The following is a 26,038-nucleotide window of genomic DNA, read 5'->3' as shown; positions in this document are numbered from 1 at the left end:
GCAATAGAGGAAAGATCTGAAAGGTTTGGATGAGAAAAATATACCAAAATATAATCAAAATAGTTTATAGAAATTTAAAAAATAACCCTAGTTTGGAAAAGAGATTTATATTAAATATGCTTTCTAGCTAACTGCTGTTTTCACTTTTTATTTTTATTTTTATTTACTTACTTACTTACTTACTTATTCACTTATTGAGGCGGAGTCTCATGCAGTACAGACTGTCCTCAAACTTGCTATGCAGCTGAGAATGACACTGAACTCCGGACCCTCCTGCCTCTACTTCCCCAGTGCTGCAAGTGGAGGCAAGGGCTGCTATTCCAGGCTTCACTACTGTTGTCTCATCTATGAATCACTCTTTCATTTTCTTAAGAATCTATCTAGCAAGTTAAGAAAGACTGAATTTTTTTAAATTTCATGGCTATTAGAGATAGTTCCTTGACTTCCAATGAGTTTAAATCCACATAAAGTCATTGTGTATTCAAGATATACTTAAAAGACCTAACTTACCAAGTGTCGGAGCTCAACAGCATAGCACACTGAACAAAGCACTGGCTGCTCATTCCTGCAATGACGTGCTGACTAGGAGATGCAGCTCTCAAGAGTTAATCCTGCTCATCTCTTTATCCTACCTAAAGAAACACTACACTATCTTGATTATTAAATCTCTAGAGTAAATCTTGAAGATGGTGTTGTTATTATTACTATTAATCTGTTTTATTTCTCCCCCAAGTTATGTGTTCCCAGGTTCTTCGTATATTTTAAAATCAACTTTTAAATTTCTGGGTTTGTTTTAAGACCTGCTAGAATTGTAACTAGCCTTGAATCTAAAGTTGATTTGGGGAGAAGTAACAATTTTGAGTTTTCAAATCTATGAATGTCGAACTATCTCTCCACTTATTAAAACTTTTTTTATTATCATTACTTTCAATATTGCATTACACTGCTAGATAGATTTCCCATCTTCCACTAATTTATTTCTAAGTAATCCATGGATTTTGAAGGGGGTGGTCAAGACAGGGTTCCTTTTGTGTGGCCCTGGCTGTCCTGGAACTCACTCTGTAGACCGGGCTGGCCTTGAGCTCACAGAGATCCACCTGTCTCTGCTTACACAAGTGCTGGGATAAAAGGTGTGCACTGCCACCACGTGACCCACGATTTTTTAAGTGTCCGTTTTAAATGGAGACACTATGTTAGTTTCCATATGCTCACTGTTTCTAAGTGAACTACACGGCTGTTTTCATACTGACCTCATACCTTCCATAACAGATAGGTACTCCAATATTAGGTGACACACACAGTATTGAGTGTGAGCACGCCTGCCTCAGCTTCAGTCAAGGGGCCTCGCTCCGAGCAAGCAAACACCGCTATTAAAACTCTGCTGAGAAACAATGTGCTCAGTTTTGTCAAGTGCTCCTTTCTGCATCTGTTACGATGGATAGATATTGTTTTCTTTATTTTGTAAGCATGGTTAAACTAACTTTGAACTACTAAATACACCCCTCCAGAAATCGTACTGACACTTAGAAGAGTGTCTCTGAGCTCTCCTCCAAAAGCTTAGGTTTCTAGCTTCGTGAACGTTTCCCTTCCTCCCGACCCTGTCAAATGGGTTGTCAGTGGAAACTCCTCTGCATGCTGGGATGGAAAGCTAAGTGCTCAGCTGCAACTAGACAAGTAAGGGCTGGGGACTGAGTGGAACAGAAACTAGAATGATTTGTAGTTTGTCTTCTGACGCTTTTACAGTTCTCCAAGGTAACACATCTGAATCCCAGACAATATGGAGATTTTCCTGCTCTTTGTCTCCTCTTAGGATTTTCAACTTCTTTTCTAATTGAGGTTGGGATTTCAATTGGGAGAATCAAATTCAGAGCCTCACTACGCTAACACTCTGCCACCTTTCTGTTCCCAGCCCTTCCAACTTCTTTTATAAGCATTTGAACTTAGAAGCTTCCTGGCTCAAGAAGCCAGAAATGCCCCATTTCTCTGTTTCTAGCCTTACCTCCCATCATTAACGACCACATAACAGGTTTGAGTGTCTACAAATTCTTAGCCTCTAAATGACTTTACAAAATTCATGGCTATTTAACTTAATCATGTTACTGATAGCACAGAAATGACTTTGTATCTGAACATCCTGGGTGCTACTAGTAGATTCTCATATAGAAATAACCACATTAATGGATGTATTCTCTGACCAGAGTTTCGTGTTAATTCTACTGAACCTTCTAATCAAAGGTGAAAGACCTACTTATCCTGACTCAGAGTCCTGAGAAGTAGGACATTTAATCTCCTAAGTCTGAGTCATACTATTCTCAATTCTAGAGCTTCAAATCTGTAAGTGGTATCTCCTCTGCTGCCATCTGTACTGTTAAGAGTCTTTCCCCTGAAAGTAGCCAATATGTCATTCTCTCTTCCTTCTCCCAAATTAACTTTATCAACTATGGATTAGCAAACCCCAGGCAACATTGCTTCTGGTAAAAATGAATCCTGCTTGATGTACTGCAGATGGATGGTAGGCCTCAGCCTAGGGTAGAAGGCTACAGCTTTGTGCTTCTCTGGCCATGGGGAGCTGGGTATGCACAGTCAGTGGACTTTGAAGGTGGACTCATCAAACTACTGGAAAAGTACCGGTTCTGTGCAGCACAGGAAATTTTAGCCAAACAAAACAAAACAAAAACACAACCTGCTGCTAACTATGTGCATCTTGTCTCTTTGAACCCAAATTGTCACTAGTTGGTAGAAGACAAAAGAAGAAAAGAGAAGAGAAGAGAAGAGAAGAGAAGAGAAGAGAAGAGAAGAGAAGAGAAGAGAAGAGAAGAGAAGAGAAGAGGAGAGAAGAGAAGAGAAAGATTTACTGTTCTGAGGTAACAGGCTCTCAGGTAAACCCAAGGCTAAGTCTGGTCTGTTTAGGCCACGTGAATCTGAACATCTAAACTGACTGGCTACATGATGATCTTTTCAATAACCACAGCAGGGGTCTTTATAATTTTATAGTTCCCCCACTACTGCTTCATATAAAATGTTTTAGCTGGCCTTGATTTTGTTGAGGTTTACTAAATAGGATCTTGTCATTTGTCCAGATACTTTTTCCCCTGTCCTGTTTTGTGTTTTGTGTGTATTTACAAATTTAACATGGGGACTATGTTAAAGGGGTAAGAATCAGGCTTTCCTAACATGTGGAAGAACTGAAATTTAATCCCTAAACACCAAAAAAAGCAATCAAACAAACAACAACAAAAATGTAGACAGACAAAAACAAAATGATACAGATGAAAAAAAGAAAATATAAAAAAAGAAAAATAAAAAAAGAAAATATATTCAATGTGAATTCCAAATATGAGTATATTGTCAAATATTGCTTCAAGTACAGTGAAGCTGTACAGATACAAATACTGATTCTTTCATGTTTGTATATAATATCTCATACTGACTAAAGTTTTCATTAAAAAAAAGTTACTTATGCTACATTTCAGGAACTTTTCTGTTGTAGTTAAAAACTGTCCATCCATCCACTGATGTTGCATTTCAATTTCAATAAAAGTTCTTATTTGATAGATAATCCCAAAATGTTTCTAGCTAGCAGAGAGCCTATGTCAAATAGAACAAGGATGTTTTGATCAGCGCAAATATAGATACCATGGATTAAACTTCTAGCAAAGGCTTTATGTAACTGTAGAAGATACATTTTGTCAATTACTACTGATGCAAAAGCCACTTTCTGTAAGCAATTAACAACTAAATGGCTACGCTCTAAATGTCAACTTAAGATATACAGAAAATAACTGTTAGCAGTCTATTTCTTCATAGAAGGTTTGCATTATATGTGCTATGAAAATCTCATGATTGGACCAACTGTTTCACATAATTAATATATATTAATTAAAAACTACAAAAAAGGTATTCCCCTCCAAGAGATGAGGTTGAGAAGAGTCTTTCCATGGAATAAGGAAATCATGAAATTTGAATGGAGACAGTAGGATCTAGAAAGGATCATCCTGAGTGAGGTGACCCAGAAGCAGATACACATGGTATATCCTCACCTATAAGTGGGTATTAGTCATATAATATAGGAAAACATATTAAAATCTATACTCCTAAAGAAGTTAAACAAGAAGGAAGGCCCTAGGGAAGTTGCTCAATCCTCACTCAGAAACAAATGGGATTTCAGAAAAGGAAGAAAACAGGGAACAGGACAGAAGCCTACCAGTGAGGGCCTCTGAAAGACTCTACCCAGAAGGGTATCAAAGCAGATGCTGAGACTCATAGCCAAACTTTAGGCAGAGTGCAGGGAATCTTATGAAAGAAGGGGGAGATTGAAAGAGCTGGAGGGGACAGGAGATCAACAAGGAGAGCAAAAGAACCAAAAAATCTGGGCACAGGGGTCTTTGCAAAGACCAATACTCCAACAAAGGAACACACATGGAGATAACTTAGATCCCTTGCTCAGATGTAGCCCATAGGCAGCTCAGCCTCCAAGTGGGTTCCCTAGTAAGGGGAGCAGAGGCTGTCTCTGATATGAACTCAGTGGCTGGCTCTTTGATCACCTCCCCCTGAGGAGAAGCAGCCTTATGAGGCCAGAGAGGAAGACAATGCAGCCAGTCCTGATGAGACCTGATAGGCTAGGGTCAGATGGAAGGGGAGGAGGACCTCCCCTATCAGTGGACTAGGGTAGGGGCATGGGAGGAGAAGAAGAGAGGGAGGGTGGAATTAGGAGGGGCTGAAGAAGGGAGCTACAGCTGGGATAAAGGGAATAAACAGAAAGAAAGAAAGAAAGAAAGAAAGAAAGAAAGAAAGAGAGAGAGAGAGAGAGAGAGAGAGAGAGAGAGAGAGAAAGAAAGAAAGAAAGAAAGAAAGAAAGAAAGAAAGAAAGAAAGAAAGAAATCAGAAAAACAAACCTATTCACAACATCACCTCAATCCCAAAACAGCCCTGGAAGGAAGTGAAAGACCTTCTACAATGTAAAATGTAAACACTCAAGAAGAAAATTAATGAAGACACTGAATGATCTCCTACGATCACACAGCAGAAAAATTAATATTGTAAAATGATTGCTCCCACATTTAATTCAATGCAACCCTTATCACAATTCTATAACCATTTTCACAGAAATCTTAAAATTCATATGGAAGACCAATGTGCTGGCTCCGAAGGTGAGAGTACCTGCTAGCCTGCCTGGCAACCTGACTTCGACCACTGACACCCGCAGAGGAGTGAGGGGAAAACCAACTTCTACAACTTTTTCTCTGACTTCCACATGCATGCAGTGGAAAGCGCACATATGCATGCATACATACATACATACATGCAGGCAGGCAGGCATGTGCATGTACACACACAGACACACACAAAGACTTAATAAAAAATTAATATGTAAACATAACAAACTTTTGATTGATACTCAAATCAATTCTAAACACTAAGGATAACGCATCAACATACCAGATTCTCAAATTTTTTTTTAAATTTCAAATTTTATCACAAAGCCATAGTAATGAAAGTAGGGAGGGGGTAATATGCTACTGGCACAGAAGCAGATGTGAAGACCACCAGCCCAGGGGACAATACCACCCACAACAGGCTGGGCCCTCCCCCACCAATCACTAATTGAGAAAATCCTTACAGCTGAATCTCCTGGAGGCTCAGCTGAGGCTCCTTTCTCTCTGATGACTCTACCTTGTGTCAAGCTTACACACAAAACCAGCCAGTACAGTATGATTTTGAGCATCTCTGGTATGGGGTTTCCATCTTGGTCCTGAATTTATTCCGCTGATCTTCACCTCTGCTTCTGTGCACCCCCAAGCCTACACAAGTCTAAGCCAGACGGGATCCAGGTGCTGGGAGGGGAAGTAGATGCAAGCCCCCATCCCCAACCCAGAAGCTATCGCCAATTGATAATCACTCACAGAGGAAAAGTTAGCTTTCTCCATTGGGGTCCCACTAGAATACAAAGCACACTTAGGGACAGGCCCCATGCCCAGCTGTAAAGGGCCAACACAAAACAAACTCAGAGGTAGTTTTGGAGATTTTTGTATGTATTGCAATGCTTTGTTTGTGCTTTTATTATTTTCCCCTACAGCTCTTTTGCTTATATATTTATTATACCTTCTGATTTTGTTTTTTTTATGTGATTTCTGTGTGCAAATGTGTGTGCTTCAGCATTGACACATATTGCTTGTGTTTTTTACTTGGCTCTTTCTCTTATTTTGATTTGTCTGTATATATCTTTTATCATTACAATTTTAGATGCTGTTTAAATTCCAATGAGAGAAAGAAAAGGTGTAGATTTGGGTGGATGGGGAAGTAGGATCTGATGTGAGAAGAAAAACCGTAATCAAAACATACCATATTAAAATAAAACTGTTTTCAATTTAAAAAGGGGGGGAATGCTGATATTAGAAAATGCAATGTATGCTAGCATTGGGGGGAAAACAAATACTATTGAAATACTATTGAAGTAAAAATACTATTGCAGTAAATATAATAGCCTAAATAAGAGAGAGGAAAGGTACTGAGGAAGTTATATTACATTTCTTGTAAGAGGAGAAATAACATATTGTTTTAATTTCAATATTAGAATCCAAAGGTTCATTCATTTACCTGTCTGGTTTGTTTTAAAGTGTATTATTCTAAAATGAAAACAGGACATAAAAATTTTCCAATTACTCTTGCAAAAAAAATGCTTAAATTAAAAGAAAATTCTCAGGGGCTGGCGAGAGAGCTCAGCAGTTAAGAGCATTGGCTGCTCTTGCAAAGGACAGGGGTTCAATTCCCAGCACCTATACAGCAACTGACAACTGTCTCTAACTCTAGTTCCAGTGACTCTGGCACCCCTTCCGGCCTCCACAAGCACAAGCATGCACATGGCACAGACATACATGCAGGCAAACTACTCATACACATAAAATATTTTTTAAAAATTAAAAATCAGAGTGGCAAAATGTAGGAGATAGAGAGGGAAAATAATAAAAAAGTCCTCAAAATATATAAATATATATAAACAATGTAAGAGAAGTTAAGCATGCCAGCTCCTGGGTCAGAGAATGTCTTAATTTCCTGTGTGTGTCCACATGGGCATTGTGAGTGTGTAGATGGGTACATGCTCATGTGTGGTGCAAGTGTGTATGGGGGCCAAAGTCTCAGTCAGGTGCCTTTCTCGGTCCTCTCAGTGAACCTGGAGCTTGCTGATTTGGTTACCTCAGTGAGCCCCACAGATCTTGCCCTCTGCCTCCCCAGCACTGGGGTTGCAGACACAAGCGTGTGTGCTCTGCTCGTGTGGCAGGGACTTCACTGCTGGGGCCCTGCAGCAGACCGCAAATAGCTATTAGGAAGCAAATGTTGCAGGGCTGGAGTAACCAAATAAGACCCATTAGAGATGCACTTGAAGTAAAAGAGATGGGTTGAAAATAAAATAAATGTGACAAGCAAATGAAACCTAGGTTACACATATAATTGCACCAAATTTCAAGGCAAGAAGTAGAAATGGAGTGAAATGATTCAGATTTGGATGAGGTTACAAAACTGTTTTTTGGACTAAATACTTTAGGACTTAAGTCCTCTACCTTTAATAGATTAACTATATAAAAGGATAAGAATATAAATAGGTTAATTTTTGGAAAATTAACAAAAATACATCATCTGTTTTAACTACATGGAAAAAGCTTCAGTAAGATTTTTTGAAAACTGGAGCCAAAGGGACACTGAATCTTATTTGATTAGAAATAAACAAGGTATAAATATATACGCAAAGCACACGTAAAACATACTCTCTTAAACACATGTGAGTTAAAGAAGAAATCGAAACTTGAGTCATAAATTAGAAAATAAGGTTTTAGCGCTATGCTAGTAAAAGCCAACCTGTAATTTTTGCTGCCTTTTCCTCTTGGTTCACTCGATTCTCATCATCATCCTCATTATCTTCTTCAAAATCATCTAGGTTGCCAATGTCAGCCTGCTTCATACTCATCAAACTAGCCAAACTTTGCATATCTTCATCCCTGTTATGATTGGTCGAAATACAATACACAGCTTATTAAATTACATTACTTGAAAAATAATTAGAAAATAGATGTTTATCATGCCTAACAGGAAATCTTAAATTTCAAAGACTCCAAATATCTAAAGCACTCTGAAACCCCAAGCTTTCTGTTCCGATGAGGTACACATGTGGAAAACGCCATGTCACACACATACTGACATGCAACCGGTGGCCAAAGTTCAGTGCACTAAAAACATTGTTTAAAGCTACATTAGGTTACATATATAACGTATGCATGAAACTTAAATGGCATTGTGCTTGGACTTGGGTCTCATCCCTAAGATATCCTTATGTGTATGCAAACACCCCAAAATCTGAAAAAAAAAACAAAAAACCTGAAATCTGAAAACTTTCAGAACTATGAAGCATTTTGGATAATACAATACATAATATTAACATAGCCTTTCTTTCTGTAAAATATGTGTATGCTTTCATGTTGTTAAGAATAGTTTTAAAACTAAGAATTTTGAACATTTCATAAATGTCTAAATAGCATGTTTAACACTACAAAGCAGACAAGAAAGATTTCAGCAGGTACTTTTGCGGCTGCTCTGCAGAAGACAGATGGCTTCTGCAGAGAATTCAAGTACAGTTTCTTCAGTGTTAAGTTTAGAAACAAAACCTTGTTTCATGAAACAGCATTGACAGTCCACAAATTGGATAAATCTCCACTTTAAAATGCAACTTGAAGCTGGAGAGATGGCTCAGAGGTTAAGAGCTCTGGCTGCTCTACCAGACAACCTGCGTTCAATTCCCAGCACCCACATGGCAGCTCCCAACTGTCTGTATCTCCAGCTGCAAAGGACCCAGCGGCTGCGTCTGACTCCTCAAGAATCAGGTGTGCCCATGGTGCACAGACATGTGGGCATGCACACACAGGAACATACACACACATTTCAGTGACTAAAACAGATAGACTCACCAAAGAAATTAGAACAGGGAGTCTTTTCTTTTGTTTTTTTAAATTATTATTATTAACTCACTTTGCATCCTGGCTGTAGCTCCCTCCTTTGTCCCTTCCAGGTTCCACCCACCCTCTCTCTTTCTCCCCCTTATCCCCCCCCCCCCCACCAGTCAACTGATGGGGAGGTCCTCCTCCCCTTTCATCTGACCCTAGCCTATAAGGTCTCATCGGGGCTGGCTGCATCATCTTCCTCTGTGGCCAGGAATTCTTAATTGAGAACCATGAACCATTTTGGATCTGTGGGCTGGAGGGAATCAAATGGCAAGCCCTGAAAACCATATTAAGTTTTTCATGGAGCTACAGGCCCTAAAGGTAACTACTGCAACTAAACTTGTAAGTTTTTCATGGAGCTACAGGCCGTAAAGGTTAACTACTGCAACTAAAACAGACCACCTAAAGGAGAGTCTGGTCTTTTGAAGAAACAGATAAAATCCTCAGCTAATTACAAGTTAAACACCATATATCTGATAAAATATTAATTTTATCTCAAAATGCTTAAAATATACATTTATGAGGTTTATATTAAATATCTTGAGACAATCAGTTAAGTTTTATTGATCTGTTTTTTTACCTTAAATCTCACCAAATATAACACTTTAATATGTTGTACAACAAATTTTCATTTTTGTATATTTCCTCTAAATTCAGACAGAAAAATTAAAATGTTATTCTTTTATAATATTATCTTCTAATTGGCAAGCTAAGCCAATTACAGAAATTCTTCACATTTTATTTCACATGGGCCGAGTTAACAAAATTATTTCTTTCTTTTTAAACAAATTTCATAATTATCTACATGAACAAGAAAAGCTGTATTACACTTCATATGAGTGCCTTCCAAATTCTCAGGTATCAGTAATAGGTAATAAGACCATCCATGGTATAACAGCTATAATCCTAACACCTGGGAGGCAACAGCAAGGGAGACTGATCATGCAATGACCTTAAAACCAGCCTGGTCCACATAGCGAGTGCCAGGCCAGCCAGAGCCAAACAACTAGACCCTATTCTCAAAACAAAATAATGACATGATATGATATGATATGATATAATATAGTATAATATAATGTAATATGTATAGTGTAGTTAATATAATATAATAATACAATATAATATATCAGCAGTAATGATGATAATAATAATAATAAGTTTAAAAAAAATCATTCTTCAAATGAAACCTGCTCCATTTTGCCACTTAGGTTTCCTGGCATTTTAAAGCTCAACACTGTCCCATGGGGACAGTAAGGCAGCAAGGAAGGGGAGATCAGAGGCAGTTCTCAAAGAATCCCTACTCACATTAAATTGAAACTCCTACCAGCTAAGAGTGGTGCCGATGCACTGGCTGCTCCTGGAAGCGGACGGATGCCACTCTCAAAGGCTGTCTGGCTTCTCTCTTGCCCCGTTTGCTCTCCTCTCATTTGGCTTACACTTCAGGGTAAGATCTTCATGCTCCTCCTCTCAGTGTTTGCAGCTGAGAGGAGAGCTAAGGTGCGTCCATCTTCATGCTCCCCCGACCTGCTCTCAGTGTTTGCAGCTGAGAGGAGAGCTAAGGTGCGTCCCTCCTAACCACCTCGCTAACCACACGCACCTAGAGCACGGCTTCCCTCTGCACACTGTGCGCCTACCGTGTGCACACTGTGCGCCTACCGTGTCGCTTGCTGCCTTGGAGACGAGTGCCAAACACCTCACTTTGAGGGATACCCAGAAACCAGCCTTATCAGTGGAGCAGACATGACCAATTAGAGTAACCATGTTCTACGGGGCTAAATATGTACAGAACTGTGTGCAGACTGGACCATCTTTCCCCCTTGTCTTCAATAGGAAATTCTCAGCAGAGCATTTCCACTTATTCTATCTCTTCATCTTCTACTCCCAATTCAGACTCTTGCCTTGTCCGTATCACGTGTTCTTACTCCTGACTTAGTTCTCTGCAATGAGTGTATATGCAGCACTTAGGAAGCAAAGCTTTTGGGTTGGTTAGGTTTTTTGAAAAAGGTGCTGTGCTGGTTACTTTCTGTCTGCTTGACACAAACCAGAGTCACTTGGGAAAGGAAGATCTCGATGAGGAGCTCTCTCCATCACACTGGCCAGTGTGTTTGCCTGCGGGGCATGTTCTTGATTAGTGACTGATATGGAAGGGCCTATTCTGTCTGTAGGGGTGCCAGCTCGGAGCAAGTGGGCCTGGGTTCTGTAAGAAAGTAAGCTGAGAAAGCCATGAAGAGAACCCAAGAGTTCCATTCCTCCGTGGCTTCTGCTCCAACTCCTGCCTTCAAGTTCATGCCTTGGCTTCACTCGACTGATGGACTGCAACCGGTAGGCAATATGTGGGCCAGTGCTGTATCACAGCAACAGAGACACAAGTGACAACAGTTATGGTACCCAGACTGCTCGCAAATTCTCTTTCCCCAAGAACTGGGACAGCAGGTGTAACCAGGTCCAACTCAAGTTGATTTTGAAAGGATAAGAGTCACATAAATTGTTTCTCTAGCTGTCCTTCCTAAGCAATTTTTGAACTATGGGCTAAGGAAATAGGAATTGGCAAAATTTCCCTAAGTTCTTTCAACCTTAGTATTCTAAAACCTTTCCCTTTGTGTTTCTGTATGTCTCCGTTGCTCTAAGGATTGAACTGTCTGCACCTTAGAGAACAGTTTGCTATCATGAAGACAATGAAACCCATAAGACAAGTACAATGCCCTATAATATATAATTCAAAACCTGAACTAGCTGCAATCACTTTTATGCTACTGTCATTCTAGGGAATCAAAACAGTATTTTTAAACAACAAGCGCATTTAACCCAGCCTCAGAAATAAAACAAAACAAACATACAAAAAGGAAGAATGAGTGGTATAGTATAAGATGTTCACCTTACTGCCAAACTACTAAGACAAAAGTTGTGTTGTTTTAAAGCATAATATGAATGAAGCCCCTTATTTGATGACAGAAACTTACGTTGCTTTTCCCTCCCGAAGGAAGATACACGATAATGAAAACTGGAGAGTGGCAGACACAACTTTTTTAGATAATGGTTTGAATTTTAGCTTGACATCAGTTTGAGTTGGCATAGGGCTTGCATGCTGTTTCATATTAATGCTGCTGGTAGCAAGCGCTTTCCTCCGACCAGAAGGGGATTCCTGGAAGATAAAAAGTAATATGTAGTTTGGAATTATTTTATAGCCATTAAAAAAAATTAAGAACTTCTTTCACTAAAGAATTCTTGTTGGGCTGGAGAGATGGCTCAGAGGTTAAGAGCACAGGCTGCTCTTCCAGAGGTCCTGAGTTCAATTCCCAGCAACCACACGGTGGTTCAAACCATCTATAATGAGATCCGGTGCCCTCTTCTGGCATGCAGGTGTATTTATATGCAGACAACATCGTATACATAATAAATAAATAAATTAATTAATTAAAAAAAAAAGCTAGTGAAGAGCACACACAGGGCTCACACCTGTTATCCCAGCACTAGTGTCTCAACTACAGGAGAACCTGACTCAAGAAAACTTGGAAAGGCTCCCGGATTAATGAGAAAAGGATGCTTCACAGGCAGGGCACAGTAAGTAGCTATCAGCGGCTTCATTTTTCTCTTCGATTAAATTAATGTAATTGAACGGTATTTTCCTGTTAAACATAATTTTTTTTTTGGACTGTTTCTGCTCATGCTAGTCCATGATTCTTCCTCCGTCCCTTAAGATCACATATATCAGTGAAGAGACTTGTTTCTCAAATATTACGCCTATGGCAATACTGCTGATTGATCCCAGCATATCTAAAAAGTTCTTTAAAACAGCTAGTGCCCATTCGTCAGACTATACAAAAAGAGACTTGTTTACCATCAAAATTGTTTAATATTCCATTAACAAGTCACTTGTGTTTCACAACTGCTTTTTATACAATAGGGGCTTGAGGGATTGATGAGAACAGGACAGTAAATAACTGGGCATTAATCACATGTAGGATACCATGTAAATTCGGGAGATATATGATAACACATGAGATACTCTTTTCATTGGGTTCTACCAGCAAGAGGAAATTCACCTGCAAGGTAATTTGTGATAATGAAAACCAGAGGTCATATACTGTCCATATTTCTTTGAGGTTAAAGGATCTTGGAATTGAAAGCAACATGAAGGCTTAACGTCTAAGCCATGTGATCTTGAACAAGTCAAGGAACCTCAGCCTTGGCAATGTTCCCTATTAAAATAAACAGTTACTAAACAAAGCCACTCAAGTTTTGTAATTTTTCCTATAAAATCATTCAATTTCCCAACCAAAGTAAGGAATTTTATCACTAATACCTTTGTATTACTGTTCAATAAATTTTGATTTGTCCTATGACAAATTTGCCTAAAGCAAGGCTGTTATACTTGAATCAAAGCATTACATGACTTTTTCCAAAACCTAACATTTCTGCCTAACAAATAAGTAAAATATAATGTCACCTCCCTAAAGAATACCTATTCTAAAATGTGGTCTTATCTGTCAGATTATGCACAGCAATATTATACAGAACTATTAGTGCATGCAGATACCTTATGAATGAATTTCAAAAATGCATCAAGCACTTGAGAAGTTAAGCCCTCTCAGAAGAAATACTTAAGAATATGCAAATACCCTCAACTGAATCAGGTTGAACAGATGTGGCTATCCCTAACAATACAAGTGTTCTTTCCCTGGTCGCTACTGTCAATCAAAGGATAAGATTAAGGTCCAAGGTTCTGACAATGTGCAAAATGAAAAAGTACAGTCGGGGAATATCAATTTATTACACTGATACGAACAGTAATCTCTCATTGTACCTTTAGAATAGCTAACAACTTCTACATATAATACAGAATGTAAAGCCCCGGGTTGAAAAGCATGACATACAAACTGTCACTTTATTACTTTCGGAGCTTTTTCTGTTTCACAAAAGCATGACATTGATCCTTAATATAACAATTTAATTTTGTAATAAAATAAACCATGAAATTAACATAACTTAGAAATTCCATACTTTTGAAAGCTGTATTTGAAGATACTACTTTTAAGCTATAGAGTTCTTAATGATTAATATTCTGTAAATTTCATTATTTTGTTTTTAAAGCAAAAGTTACATAGAAAAGCTTTTCTGCCTTAGTATTGGGTAATGAGTGTCTCTGAAGCAATAGGTAATACCATTCACTAAGTTCTAAACACATCGTCACACCACTTAAGCAAAAACTCTTGAATAGTGTTCATTAAAACAACAAAGTAAGGGGCTCAGTGGTTAAGAGCACTGGCTGCTCTTTCAGAGGACCAAGGTTCAATTCCCAGCACCCACATGGCAGCTCACAACTGTCTGTAACTCTAGATCCTGGGGATCTGATACCCTCTCACCAATGCACATAAAATTAAATAAGTTATGTTTTTAAAGGAAACTAAAACAGCTGATACAAAATAAACGCTCGCGGACCTGGACCCCATTTCTTCACACCCTAAACTGGTGAGACCTAGAGCTGTGTCCAGGGGTCAGCTGACTTTCAGCAAGCGGCACACCACCATTCTCTCCTCTCACCACCTCTTTATTCCTTTCTTCTTTCTGGCTATGGCTCCCGCCCTCCAGTTAGGTGATCCTAATCTAGTCAATCAAAGATCACATTTTCAGATCCTCTAAGGAAGTTCACATAAGATTATCATTACGTTCTCATTCTTACTTTCATAACTTTTTTCATTGCTATAAAGGCCGATACATTTCCATTTCTAACAAATGCAACTTATTATAGTTGGGAATCAGAATGTGGCATTAGGACTTATTTCTATAAGTAAGTTTCCATTTCATGTTATTGACAAATATTTTTAAAAGCTGAACAACAGCAATATTGCTGAGAACTGCCTTTTGTAACTCCTGGGGACTGTTTCAATTGGTACAGCCACTTGGGGAACAACTTCACATTGCCCTTTAGGTTGAATTCATGCACATGTCATGACTAAGCAATTCCCATGTTAAAAATTAAGTCCTACAAAAATCTCCGTGACATAGATTAGAAGCCACCTCGATGTTATGTGGTAGATGAGAAGAGTTGGAAAAACCAAGAATAAAGGCAGACAGGAGATGAGAACACCACAAACTGCAAAGAAGGGGACAGAATAGCTAAAGACTCCAACAGAAGGACAGAAGGGAAAGGCCTTGGTGCCGCAGGGCTTTGCCGTAGGAGGAGGGAAAACAGAAGGCCTACCCAAAAGTGGAACTGGTGACTGGACTCTCAGATGAGGACTGTTCACTAATATCATCAGATAAAACTGGAGAAGGTACCAAAACAACAAATGTGTAAGTAGCAACAGAAATACAGAAATATGAAAAGACCTGGAAGCTACACAACTGTTTCAAAGGATCATAATGCCTCAGTTACTAAGTCCAAAGACACTGAAATGAACAAAACACCGTATGAAGAATTCAAAAGTTTACTTATAAAAGTGACTTTAAAGATGATAGGAACAAGCAATTAAAGAAAGCAACTCAGGACATAAAAGAAGATAGTCTGCAAAACAAATGAGAAAGTAAGAAAACAATATTTGGAGAGAAAAAAAAGATGACAGAAACACTGAAAATGAAAACTCAACAAATTAAAATGAAAAACACAGTCAAAAGCATCAGCAATAAACTTGACCAACCAGGAAAAAAAAGGGGGTGGGGGTACCAAAATGGACAAGATCAAGGAAATACTGTCAGACATTACTATCAAACAATATGAGCACAACTCTAGGACATAACTAAAGAATAAACTCAAGAATCTATGGAGTAGAAAGGAACTGAGATAAAAAAATGAAAGAAGAGGAAAAATTCAACAAGAGTATAGCAGAAAAAAATAAAGGAAAGAAATGGACAGCCAAGTACAAGGCGTTTAAAACACCCAATAGACAAGACCGGCGATCTCTCCATGAGAGATTATACTTAAGATACCAAAACTATAAAACCAAGAGGAAATACTAGAAGCTACAAGACAAAAATGCCAACTCACATCACAATGACATCAAACCACAAGAGAAATGCCAAAAGCTGAGAAAGAATAAAATTATATATTTAAACCCCCCAAAGCTAAGTGCTGTCAACTAAGACAATTATACAAAATTATCTTTTAAAATTGACAGAGAAGGATATTCCAAACAAGCACTAAAGAAAGTCATGATCACCAAGCCAGTGCTGCAGAAGATCCTTAAAGGAACCCTAACCGAGAAGAACAAGAGTCACAAGCACACATAAAGAGGAAAGAATAAACAGGAGCAGATGAAAATGATGAACTGGAAAAAAAACAAAAACAAAAACAAAAACAAAAACAAAAAAAAACAAAACAATCCTGTCTAACTCATAAAATCAGCAAATCTACTCACCTGAATAGGGGAGAAAGAAAAATGACAAAACCAAACCAAACCAAACCAAACCAAAACAAAACATAATCCAACCAACCTGAAAAACAGCCAATAAAATTACAGAAATCTCCAAATCAATAATAAATTTCAATGGAAGTAGCCTTAACTCTCCAATTAAAAAAAAAAATAGCTGATTCTATTTTTAAAAAACAAGATTCTGCTAATTGTTGTCTCCAAGAAGCACACCTCATTGGCAAAGACACATAGAGTGTGAAAAGGTTCATCAAAAGGGAGCCAAAACCAAACCAGCACAGATATTCTGATACACAATAAAGTAGACATGATGCCAGATAAGACAAAGAGACATGGTATACTAACAAATAGAACAATCTAGCAAGAGGATATGGCCATTCTAAAGATGTAAGGCAGCAACTACCATGGCTCTCATTTCTCTAAACAGACACAGGTGAAAGGGGACAGACAGGTTCTGATACAGTAACGGTGAGTGACTTAAGAACCCCACATGTTTTTAGTAGATCAGGCAGATTTACAAACAAGCTTCAGGAGCTGATGAGATGGAACTATGAGGCTCTCGAGTGATCCTCGGAAAGTGATCCTCAGAACCCATGTAAAAAGCTGACCAAGGTGGGACATGCCTGATCCCCCAGTGCAGAGGACAAAGAGATAGGAGAACACCTGGAATTCAATAGCCATCCAGCCTAGCCAAACTGATGAGTTCCAAGTTCATCAGGAGGCCTGGACTTGAAAGAAAAGGTGTAGAATGGTTGTGGAAGATGCCTGATATTAACCTCTGGCTTCTACACACACATACCTGTAACACACACACAGAACAAATTTCAGAGTGAATATGTACCACAGAACAAATATATTTATCAGTCATCTACAGAATAACTAATAAGTGAGGGATACTTTCTCCAAAATATATCATATTTAGGCCATAAAACAAGTCTTTTGTATTTTATCATAATAGAATCAATAGCAAAAGAAACCACAGAAACTATGCAAATAATGGAAAATTGAATACACACTTTTTTAAAAGATTTATTTATTATGTATACAGTGTTCTGCCTGTACACCAGAAGAAAGCACCAGATCTCATTATAGATGGTTGGGAGCCACCATGTGGGTGCTAGGAATTGAACTTGGGACCTCTGGAAGAGCAGCCAGTGCTCTTAACCTCTGAGCCTTCTCTCCAGTCTGAATAAACACTTTTGAAGGACTAGTAAGACATAAGAAATAAGGGAAGAATTTTTAAAATTTCTACAAACAAATGAAAAGCACAACTTGCTGGCACCTTTGAACTATAGCTCTATATGTGTATATATACACACACATATATATGCACTTCTATACACACATCTATGCGTATCTATTTGGAATGACCCTGCTGTTTGAGGTTGCGGTCCTCCCACTCTGGATACCCATTCTGAGCTCAGCCTTCAGGTGCAGGACTCCCTCTCCCCAGCAGGGCCTCTTGCTCTCTGCCTGACTTCATCTGGGGAGTGTCTTTAGACACAGACACCCCTACCCAAGTTTGATGCGCGGCCTTTGACACAGCTCCCAACTAGCTCTCCCCTCCCTGTGCATATGATAACTAGGTACTATGTTTCCATTCACATGATAGGAGCGTACTGTTTAATGCAAACCGAGCATCCTTGAAGTGCCTAGTTCCAACCAGTTCAGTTCACCTATCCTTGGAGCTCCCATCCACTCCCCGAGGGCTACATAGCCTTTGTTCTCTGGAATTAAAGCTGATCTGGCTCCCTGAAGCGGTTCCCGGGGTGTTCGATCCCTGAACAGTGCTCTTCAGCCATTCTAGGCACGATTCTCTTAGTAGGTTGCTGGGAGACAGCCCCCAGACAGGAGAAGAAACACACACACACACACGCACACATTCGGTTCCCAGTGCATGCTGGGTAGCTCTAAGCCACCTGTAATTCTAGTTGCAAAGGATCTGATACCCTCCTCTGTCTTGCATGCGCATTACTTTGCATGTGTGGACAACACTTTATAGCCTGCTCCTCAGCAGACTGTGTGCACTGCAGCCCTGAGCACTCACAATTTAAAACTATGAGTGGTCTAAAAGGAGCAACTCATGGTCTTCCAGCAAGCCAAACCCAACAGTGGCAGATAGAAAGAAAAAGAAAAATTGATACAGGAACTATTAAAATTAAACCGGTGGCAAAAGCATTTTAAAGGATAGAACATAAGTCATAGACATTAAAGCATAATATTTAAGAACTCAATAAATAAAAAATGAAATGACTTTCCCTTCCACCTCACTTAAGAGAACATATTACCATGTTAAAGGCGGCATATCGCCTCTCAAATTGTACTCTTCCCCGTCTTTCCCGGCGGCAACCGGTACACTAAAGTTTAGAGCTCTTGTCAAAAGCTGTCGCTGACCATGTATGCAGCCGTAAAGCACGTTTTGCTGATGAACAGATCATAAAATGTGGTCCATTAGCAATGCCCAGGGAAGACAAGGAGGGCGTCAGATCCTTTGGAACTAGAGTTACAGGTGGTTGGGAGGCTCCTAGCATGCCCTGGGAACCAAAAGCAGGGTCTCAGGAAAAGCAGCCAATACTCTCAACTGCCAAGGCCCTTCCGTAGGCCCTGCCTTTTCTGAAGAGTTTTACAAAACCGTATTGACCCTTGACCCACCTGCACGATGTTTAAACGCTCACCACTGCGTCCTTCCAGAACGTTCTCATCATCTCAAACAGAACTCTGTGCCTACTAAACCAGACTGACCTGGTCCCTGCCTGGTCTGTATACTGTGTCTTTTCCTGTACTTCACTTAGCATAGTGTTCAAATTCTATGGAAAACCCAACTAAGATTTTTTTTTTTTGAAACTGTATTAAACCTATGGATCAATGTGGCTAAGTTAGATCTTACAAAATACTGAGTTTCATTACGCTAAGTATTACAGGCTCTACACTTATTTAAATCTTTAAAGTCTCAATGTTTTATCATTTTATACAGGAACTGTACATACTTTTCTAGATTGAATCCTCGGTACTTTCTGCTGTTGGTATAAATCAGACTCTTTAACACTTGTGAATGAACAATTTCTGGCATACAGAAAAGCATATTGCATCTATGAAATCCTTATAATACTCTTTATTAATGGCATAGGATATGTTTCCTTTGGGATTCCTATTTTATCCTAACTCCTTAAAAAGTAGTTACTTATTTAATTTTCCAACTTTAATTTTTCTTTCTCTTTTCTTGATGGTATCTAGAACCCTCAAGGTGACACTGTTGACTATGTAAGTGAAGGGGCCATTCATGCATCACTCTCAATCTTTAAAAAAGTAGCTTTTGGCTTTTAATCTATATCATGTCTACTGTTTACTTCCTCTTTTTAAACACTACCCTTTGTAAAATTAAGTTTCCCTTAAGTTAACTGCTTTGAGGTTTTAATTTTGTTCATACAAATAAGTACAATTTTTTCATCAAATGCTTCTGTCTTTAAAAATAACATTTATAGCCTTTTCTCATGTTAGTCTCCAAAATGTGTAAATTACATTTATTCACTTTCAATACTGATCTGTGCTATTTCTCTTTTGTTCCTAAATAATTCTTGCTAGTGCTATCCTTCCTAAGGAACATTCATTTTCTATCTCATTAGCTTCTAATCATTTTTAACATTTTTATCTTCCTTTCTTTGTACATTTGAGCAGCTTCCTCTGCCTATGAAGTATTTAAAACTATGTATTACTTCTTGCGGCCGGGTAGAGAGCTCAGCTGGTGAAGAGTCCAAACATGAGGAACCAGCAGTATCCCCCAGAGAACATTAAAACAAAACGACAACAACAACAACAAGGCAAAACAAGACAGATCCCTGGGGTCAGCCAGTCCAGTTAATTGGCAAATTCCAGGCCAATAAGAAACCTTGTCTAAAACACAGGTGAAGAGAGGCTGAGAAACACGCCCGAAGTTGACCCTCTGCCTCTGCCCACACACACACACATCCACCCACCCACCCACATCCACACACACACACACACACACACACACACATCCACCCACCCACCCACCCACATCCACACACACACACACACACACACACACACACCTCTCTCACTCTCTATCTGAGACACTTTTGTTACTCTGGTGGTTTAATGTTCTTGCGGAATGTATACAATTTACCCACGTTCCTTCACATGCTGATTTGTCTACCCCACTCTCTGGTTTCAATCCACATTGCATTGTGATGTTTATTCTAAGCATCACCTGTCTCAAGTTTGTGTAAACATGCCACCATTTGTTCTCTGTGTTGTCAATAAAACAACCAGCCCCAATGCTGGGCAATGGAGAGAATAGGGTGGGACATCCTGGTCCAGAGGGGAGGAGAAAGAAGTGAGTGGGGAGAGCCAGAGAGGAGAGATCAGCAGGAGAGGACTTGGAACCACGAGGAGAGATGAACTGCACCTAAGATATGACTAAAAGCAAGTATGATGTGGGAAATCTGAATGGGAGGAAACTGCGCGGGCTTGGAGGTTTAGGATGAAGTAATCGTTGCCCAGCATTGTACTCTAGGTTAACTAAATATATCCTAGTCTCTGTGTGGTGATTTGGGTAGACAGCTGGTTTAGGAATAACCTCTGCTTAACTAAAAGATAAACCAATAATAAATATTAATAACCAACAACACTCTGGCTAAATATATTTTAATTTTCATCACAGGTTCTTTGACTCTGAAAATGTCTAGAGACTTCTCCAATCTACCTGGGGTTTTCTACTGATTTTTGAAAACTGATTACTATTTAATTGTACCACATCACAGAATATGGTTTTAATTCTAGTCCTTCAAACTGTAGAGTCAATTTTTATGGGCAAACCAATGATCCGCTTCCGCACATGTTCCATGGCCCCTTACGCACGACCTAACCGGCACTCCTACGCAGCGGTTAATCTGTAACCCTGCTTTTATGTAAATTCACCTGCAGCACCCGACTGTTTCCTACATGATGAGGACACGCCAAACAACAGACACACTCCAACGTGCAGTCGGGGTATCTTCTAGCCACACAAACCGAGCAGTACACGAGAAGGACCGGAGAGCTGCTCGGGACACAGAGCCCACTGCACTCCATGACCCAGCCCGTCCAATTACCCACGCTTGCTCCAGATCACACCAGTACTCACACAAGTTGTGGTCACTTCTACTCAATCAACGAAACTCTGAACCAGCCTTACTGCCCCTGCCTTTATTTACAAGCGTCACCAGCACAAGACCCCTAAAATCACGTCCCGACACATTGACCCGCGTGCCTCCACTGACCCAGAGTACACCCCACCCTAGAGGACCGCTAAGTCCTGCATGGCCAGGCCCCTCAACTCTGCTCTTCAACTCTATTTCCTGCTCCACTGTCTGGGCCTCCTCACTGTCTCTCCAGTACATCAGGTAAGCGTCATCTCTTCCCAGGAATGCTCATCAATATCTCACTGAGTTCTCCTAGACCACGTCCTTTCCTGAGATCCTTATGTAAAATGTCGGCCACTCCCTCACCCCCCGTAGACATATTTTATCTTATTTATATTTTCCCTCCTTTGTTCTTACTATTAAATGTGCAAATTTTGTTTTCACACTTCCCTTTCTACCCTGTAAGTTTAATGTTTGTGTGTTTGTTGATTACTGTATCTTACTTCAAGAGCCACTGCTCAAAAAATGTTTACTGAATAAACAAATGAATTATAATCTTACGACTTCTTATTACAAATGCTTTGAATTACCTTTATATTTTTACTTTCCTCTGTTCAAGATTTTTTTTTCACTTATCTTTAAGGTGCCCACTGTTCATGAAGGCACTTGATAATGGCTTACAGTCTGTAACCTACTTCCATTTGTAAAGCTAGACAGAAGTTTGTTCAAGCCAGATAGGTCCCCAACAGGTAGAAGAAAAAGATATAAGATAAACTAGACAAGATAGGAATCCCTGTATCTGCCTCACATAGGTGAGCGTTGAAGTGAGAATGGTAAGCAATCGATATCCCCGTAAGAACAACGCCGAAGCACTCTGTGGAGAAAATGGATGCTATGAACGTAGAAGCAGAACTCACAAACGCTCTCATAACTCACTTAAAAAAACCAAAACTGTCAAATGAGTTAATGTAGAATTTGAAGACATACTAGCAGGTTCTTAATCCATTCTGCCACTCTAATACACGAACGTCTTACAATGTACTGGTTAAGTAGAGAACTGTTTTGGTACTTGCCATTCAAATACCACCTAAAAACTCAAGTCACTGTTTACTAAAACAAAATTATTTGGTATACTGAATATCCAGGTAAAAAACTGTCACATCTTAGAAAGTTACTGAAAGATTATGATGTGTCTAGTATTCTTTTATTTACCTCTGTGATGATGTTTTAAACTTTATGCTGAAATGATATAGTTAATCTAGAAGGGCAACAGTTCTGACTTTCAAAACTGTGATGTTGGTCTCTCAAACTGTCACAGAAGAGCATTTCTCAGGCCATGCTGATCTCTGCTTCACCAGCAGAGCAAAATGAAGCACTATAGAATTTAATTTGGAATTCATGGAGCAATTAAATGCTAAAGTAGACATGCTACAGAAAGCTCTCTCAACCACAAAGACTTAATTAGAAACCATATCAGCTAAAATAACCAAGTTAGATGCTCGGGTGGAAGAGATGTTAGCAGCAAAGTATCAACAGGAAGAATCAACATTAAAAACTCCGGACAAGATACATACTCATAAACATTAATTTAAAAAACTATACCAATTTTAAAATCAAATCTAGCTTTCTTTCTTTTTTTTATTCTTTATTAATTACACTTTATTCACTTTGTATCCCCCCTGTGGTTCGTTCCCTCCCTCCTCCCGTCCCAATCCCTTCCTTCCTCCACCCTCTGCAAGCATTCTAGCTTTCTTCTAAAAGAAAAATGTCTAAATAAAAACCTCATCTTACCAAAGGGAAACTCCAGGTACCCATAAAATACAAGTTAAAGTGTCTAGTCAGAGGTCTAAAACAGGTTGTAGGGTGTCCAAATTTGAAGGATAAAAAACCCTAGTGTCAGCTCTTCTCCAGAATGGCTGCTGGACAGCTTCTACCAACCTCCTCCCCTGTGAAGCTATGAAAACAACAAAAGTTCCATGCACCACCACATGAACTCATTAATCTTATGAAATAAATTAGCAGATCTTAAATGTAAGTCTTCATTACATGTAGTAGGAGAAATAAAGTGACCTCAAGTTTTAAAAAAGAATTGGTTCTTCAAGATTTTATGGCCTGGACTGAAAAAAACATAGGCTCTAGGTCTCCATAACAGAACTATTTCTAAGCTCCACATCTAAGCACTCAAGAACTCAAATTGTTTTCATAAATACAATACAGCCAAACTGGGTTCATCTCTATCCTTAAGTGATTCTTTCCTTTTATTTTTCAGCTCACCAAATCATAGTCTCTTGATCCCACAACTCACAAAACTAAGCTGATTCTAACTGCTAAATCTTTCTAGAATCTTTTTAGATTCTTCTGTCTCTACTGCCTCTCCTTCCTAAACTGACCTCAGCATCTGGCCTTGTTTTGCTTTCTCTAGTCTCATACATACCTACGTCTCATTTTCTAGGATTCTAGGAGAGTAATCATGCTTTACATATACTTTTGACTGCATAAAATTCACTACAGAAAACTGTAACTACAAAGTACAAAAAGGAAACATTCAAACTTACTAGCTCAGTAAAACCATGACAGTTTTGATATATTTTTCTCTAGTTTTTGTAAGCACTATTTATAGAACAAGAACTCTAAGGTTCCAGGAGTTTACCTGATGTCTCAGGCCACCTACTCAAGCACCATCTTCCCATCACTTATCTCCCACTGTGCCCCCTCCCGCCCTTATTAAACACTCTTTCTACTCCACTGTATTCGTGTGTGTTCATGCAAGTGCACATGGGCACGCAAATGTGTACATGTGTGGTAGAAGCCAGAGGCCAACACTGAGTGTCTTCCTCAGCTTAGCTTCTCTTTAGCTTTTGAAACGAGATCCGCTCCCTGACCTGGAGCTCAGAGATTAGACCGGAAAATCAGCAAGACACAGAGGTCTACTGGGGTTTCCCTTCTGCACTAGGCCTCCTGGGATGCATGTCTGTGCTCGGCTTTTCTCAAGACTTGACTTAGACCCCAGAAACTCACGTGGTAGAAAGGGAGAAGTAACTTTCCCAAGTTGTCCTCTGACTTCTACACAAATGTCCAGATGGGCACACATACAAACACACACACACACGAATAAAAAACATTTAAAAGATTAGTCATTGAAGCTCTTCAGCAAATGGTGTTGACCTGCAGAAGAACAAAGCTAGATCTCTATTTCTGACTCTGTATAAAATTCACTTAAAATGAAACAAAGACCTGAATGTAAACCTGAAACTTTCAAAATGCTAGAGAAAAACAGGGGAAACACATCAATGCAGAGGCAGAGACAAGAAGATTCCAAGAGCAAAGGAAACTACTCCCAAAACTGACAAATGGGATCAAATTAAATTTAAAAGCATTTACACAAAAAAGGAAAGAATCAGAGTGAAGAGATAGCCTAGAGAATGAAGGAAAGAATCTTTGCCTACTATATATTAGTTAAGGAACTAATAACAAATATATTAAAAACAGAAATAATAAAGACCAAAAAAGCTAAATCAGTGATCAATAAATGAGCGAATACAAGAAATACAGTTCTCAAAAGAAATACCAATGACCAATACGTATTTAAATTTATACATAAATTTATTATGTTTATATAAATTATATATACATGTATATATATAATAGAATTTTATTCACCATTTAAAAAAAAATGAAGTTGTGACATTTGCAGGATAATGGATGCAATGGAGACCATAAGTGAAACTGTCAAACTCTGAAAGAAAACTACACCAGCAAGTTTGAGCTGGTCTTGTGTATATGAATTAGATTAATCGTGTATTATGGAACAAAATTGGCTACCTAATCACCTAAAAGACTGCAATGATTACCCGCCATTTCAGATAATCAGCAATAAGCAATACTGTACACTCACACACGTGGGGATAGATGGCATGACGTCGTTTCTCCCTACGGAGCAATGATGTGGAAAGAGTACCACATCAAACAGCTATCCTATGGAGACACACTTTTTTTTTTTAAAAAAATCCATATTGTTATCAACACTTGAGGCACTGTCAATCATCATGAGGATCAAAAGGGGAATTCATTGGCAAGATAAATAGCTTACTGACTAATCATAATATAAGATGAATGTTACAAAAAGAACTTCTGTTGTTTAAACTAAAATAGCAAAGAATTTTAAAGTTATGCTCCACCATCAAGTAAGCATGATATAAAACTCCAACAGCTTTTGCTCTCCATGGCAGCATCAGGACTGACTCCTTGACAGATTTGAGAACGCTTGTTCGGCTGATGCTTACTAGAACAGTAGCCGGTACTGCACTGTAATTACTGTATATCTAACCTACTTCTATTGAGCTTTTTGTGCAAGGGGATAGCAGGAGCGCCTGAAGTGAAGGCGAGTTCAAAATCTCCCTCAAAGGCCTGATGCACAGCTTATGTTAAACTGCCTGGTGGCTGCACACCAATGATGTGTGCCCAGAACTCCGTGTGTGGCAGAACCTCATCATTCTTCTTAGAGATGACCTAAGTATTTCAGTGAGAAACTATTTGTCAA

The 26,038-nt window shown here is 39.1% G+C and overlaps 1 protein-coding gene across 18 annotated transcripts in view; it reads right to left on the bottom strand.

Moving 5' to 3' along the window:
• The window catches only part of Ehbp1 (EH domain binding protein 1), a 246,186-nt gene that overhangs the window by 148,396 nt on the left and 71,752 nt on the right, over nucleotides 1–26,038 (bottom strand). For all 18 annotated transcript variants that reach the window (XM_060365165.1, XM_060365166.1, XM_060365175.1 and 15 more), the window contains exons 6-7: nucleotides 11,951–12,132; nucleotides 7,855–7,994 (exon numbers count right to left, since the gene is read on the bottom strand). In XM_060365165.1, the coding sequence (XP_060221148.1) occupies nucleotides 7,855–7,994; nucleotides 11,951–12,132 (322 nt within the window). The remainder of the gene's footprint in view (nucleotides 1–7,854; nucleotides 7,995–11,950; nucleotides 12,133–26,038) is intronic.

The sequence above is a fragment of the Meriones unguiculatus genome, chromosome 12 (genome assembly GCF_030254825.1).
Source record: "Meriones unguiculatus strain TT.TT164.6M chromosome 12, Bangor_MerUng_6.1, whole genome shotgun sequence".
Taxonomy (NCBI): domain Eukaryota; kingdom Metazoa; phylum Chordata; class Mammalia; order Rodentia; family Muridae; genus Meriones; species Meriones unguiculatus.
Note: the sequence above shows the minus strand (reverse complement) of the source record. Positions and strands in the feature narration are given on the sequence as shown.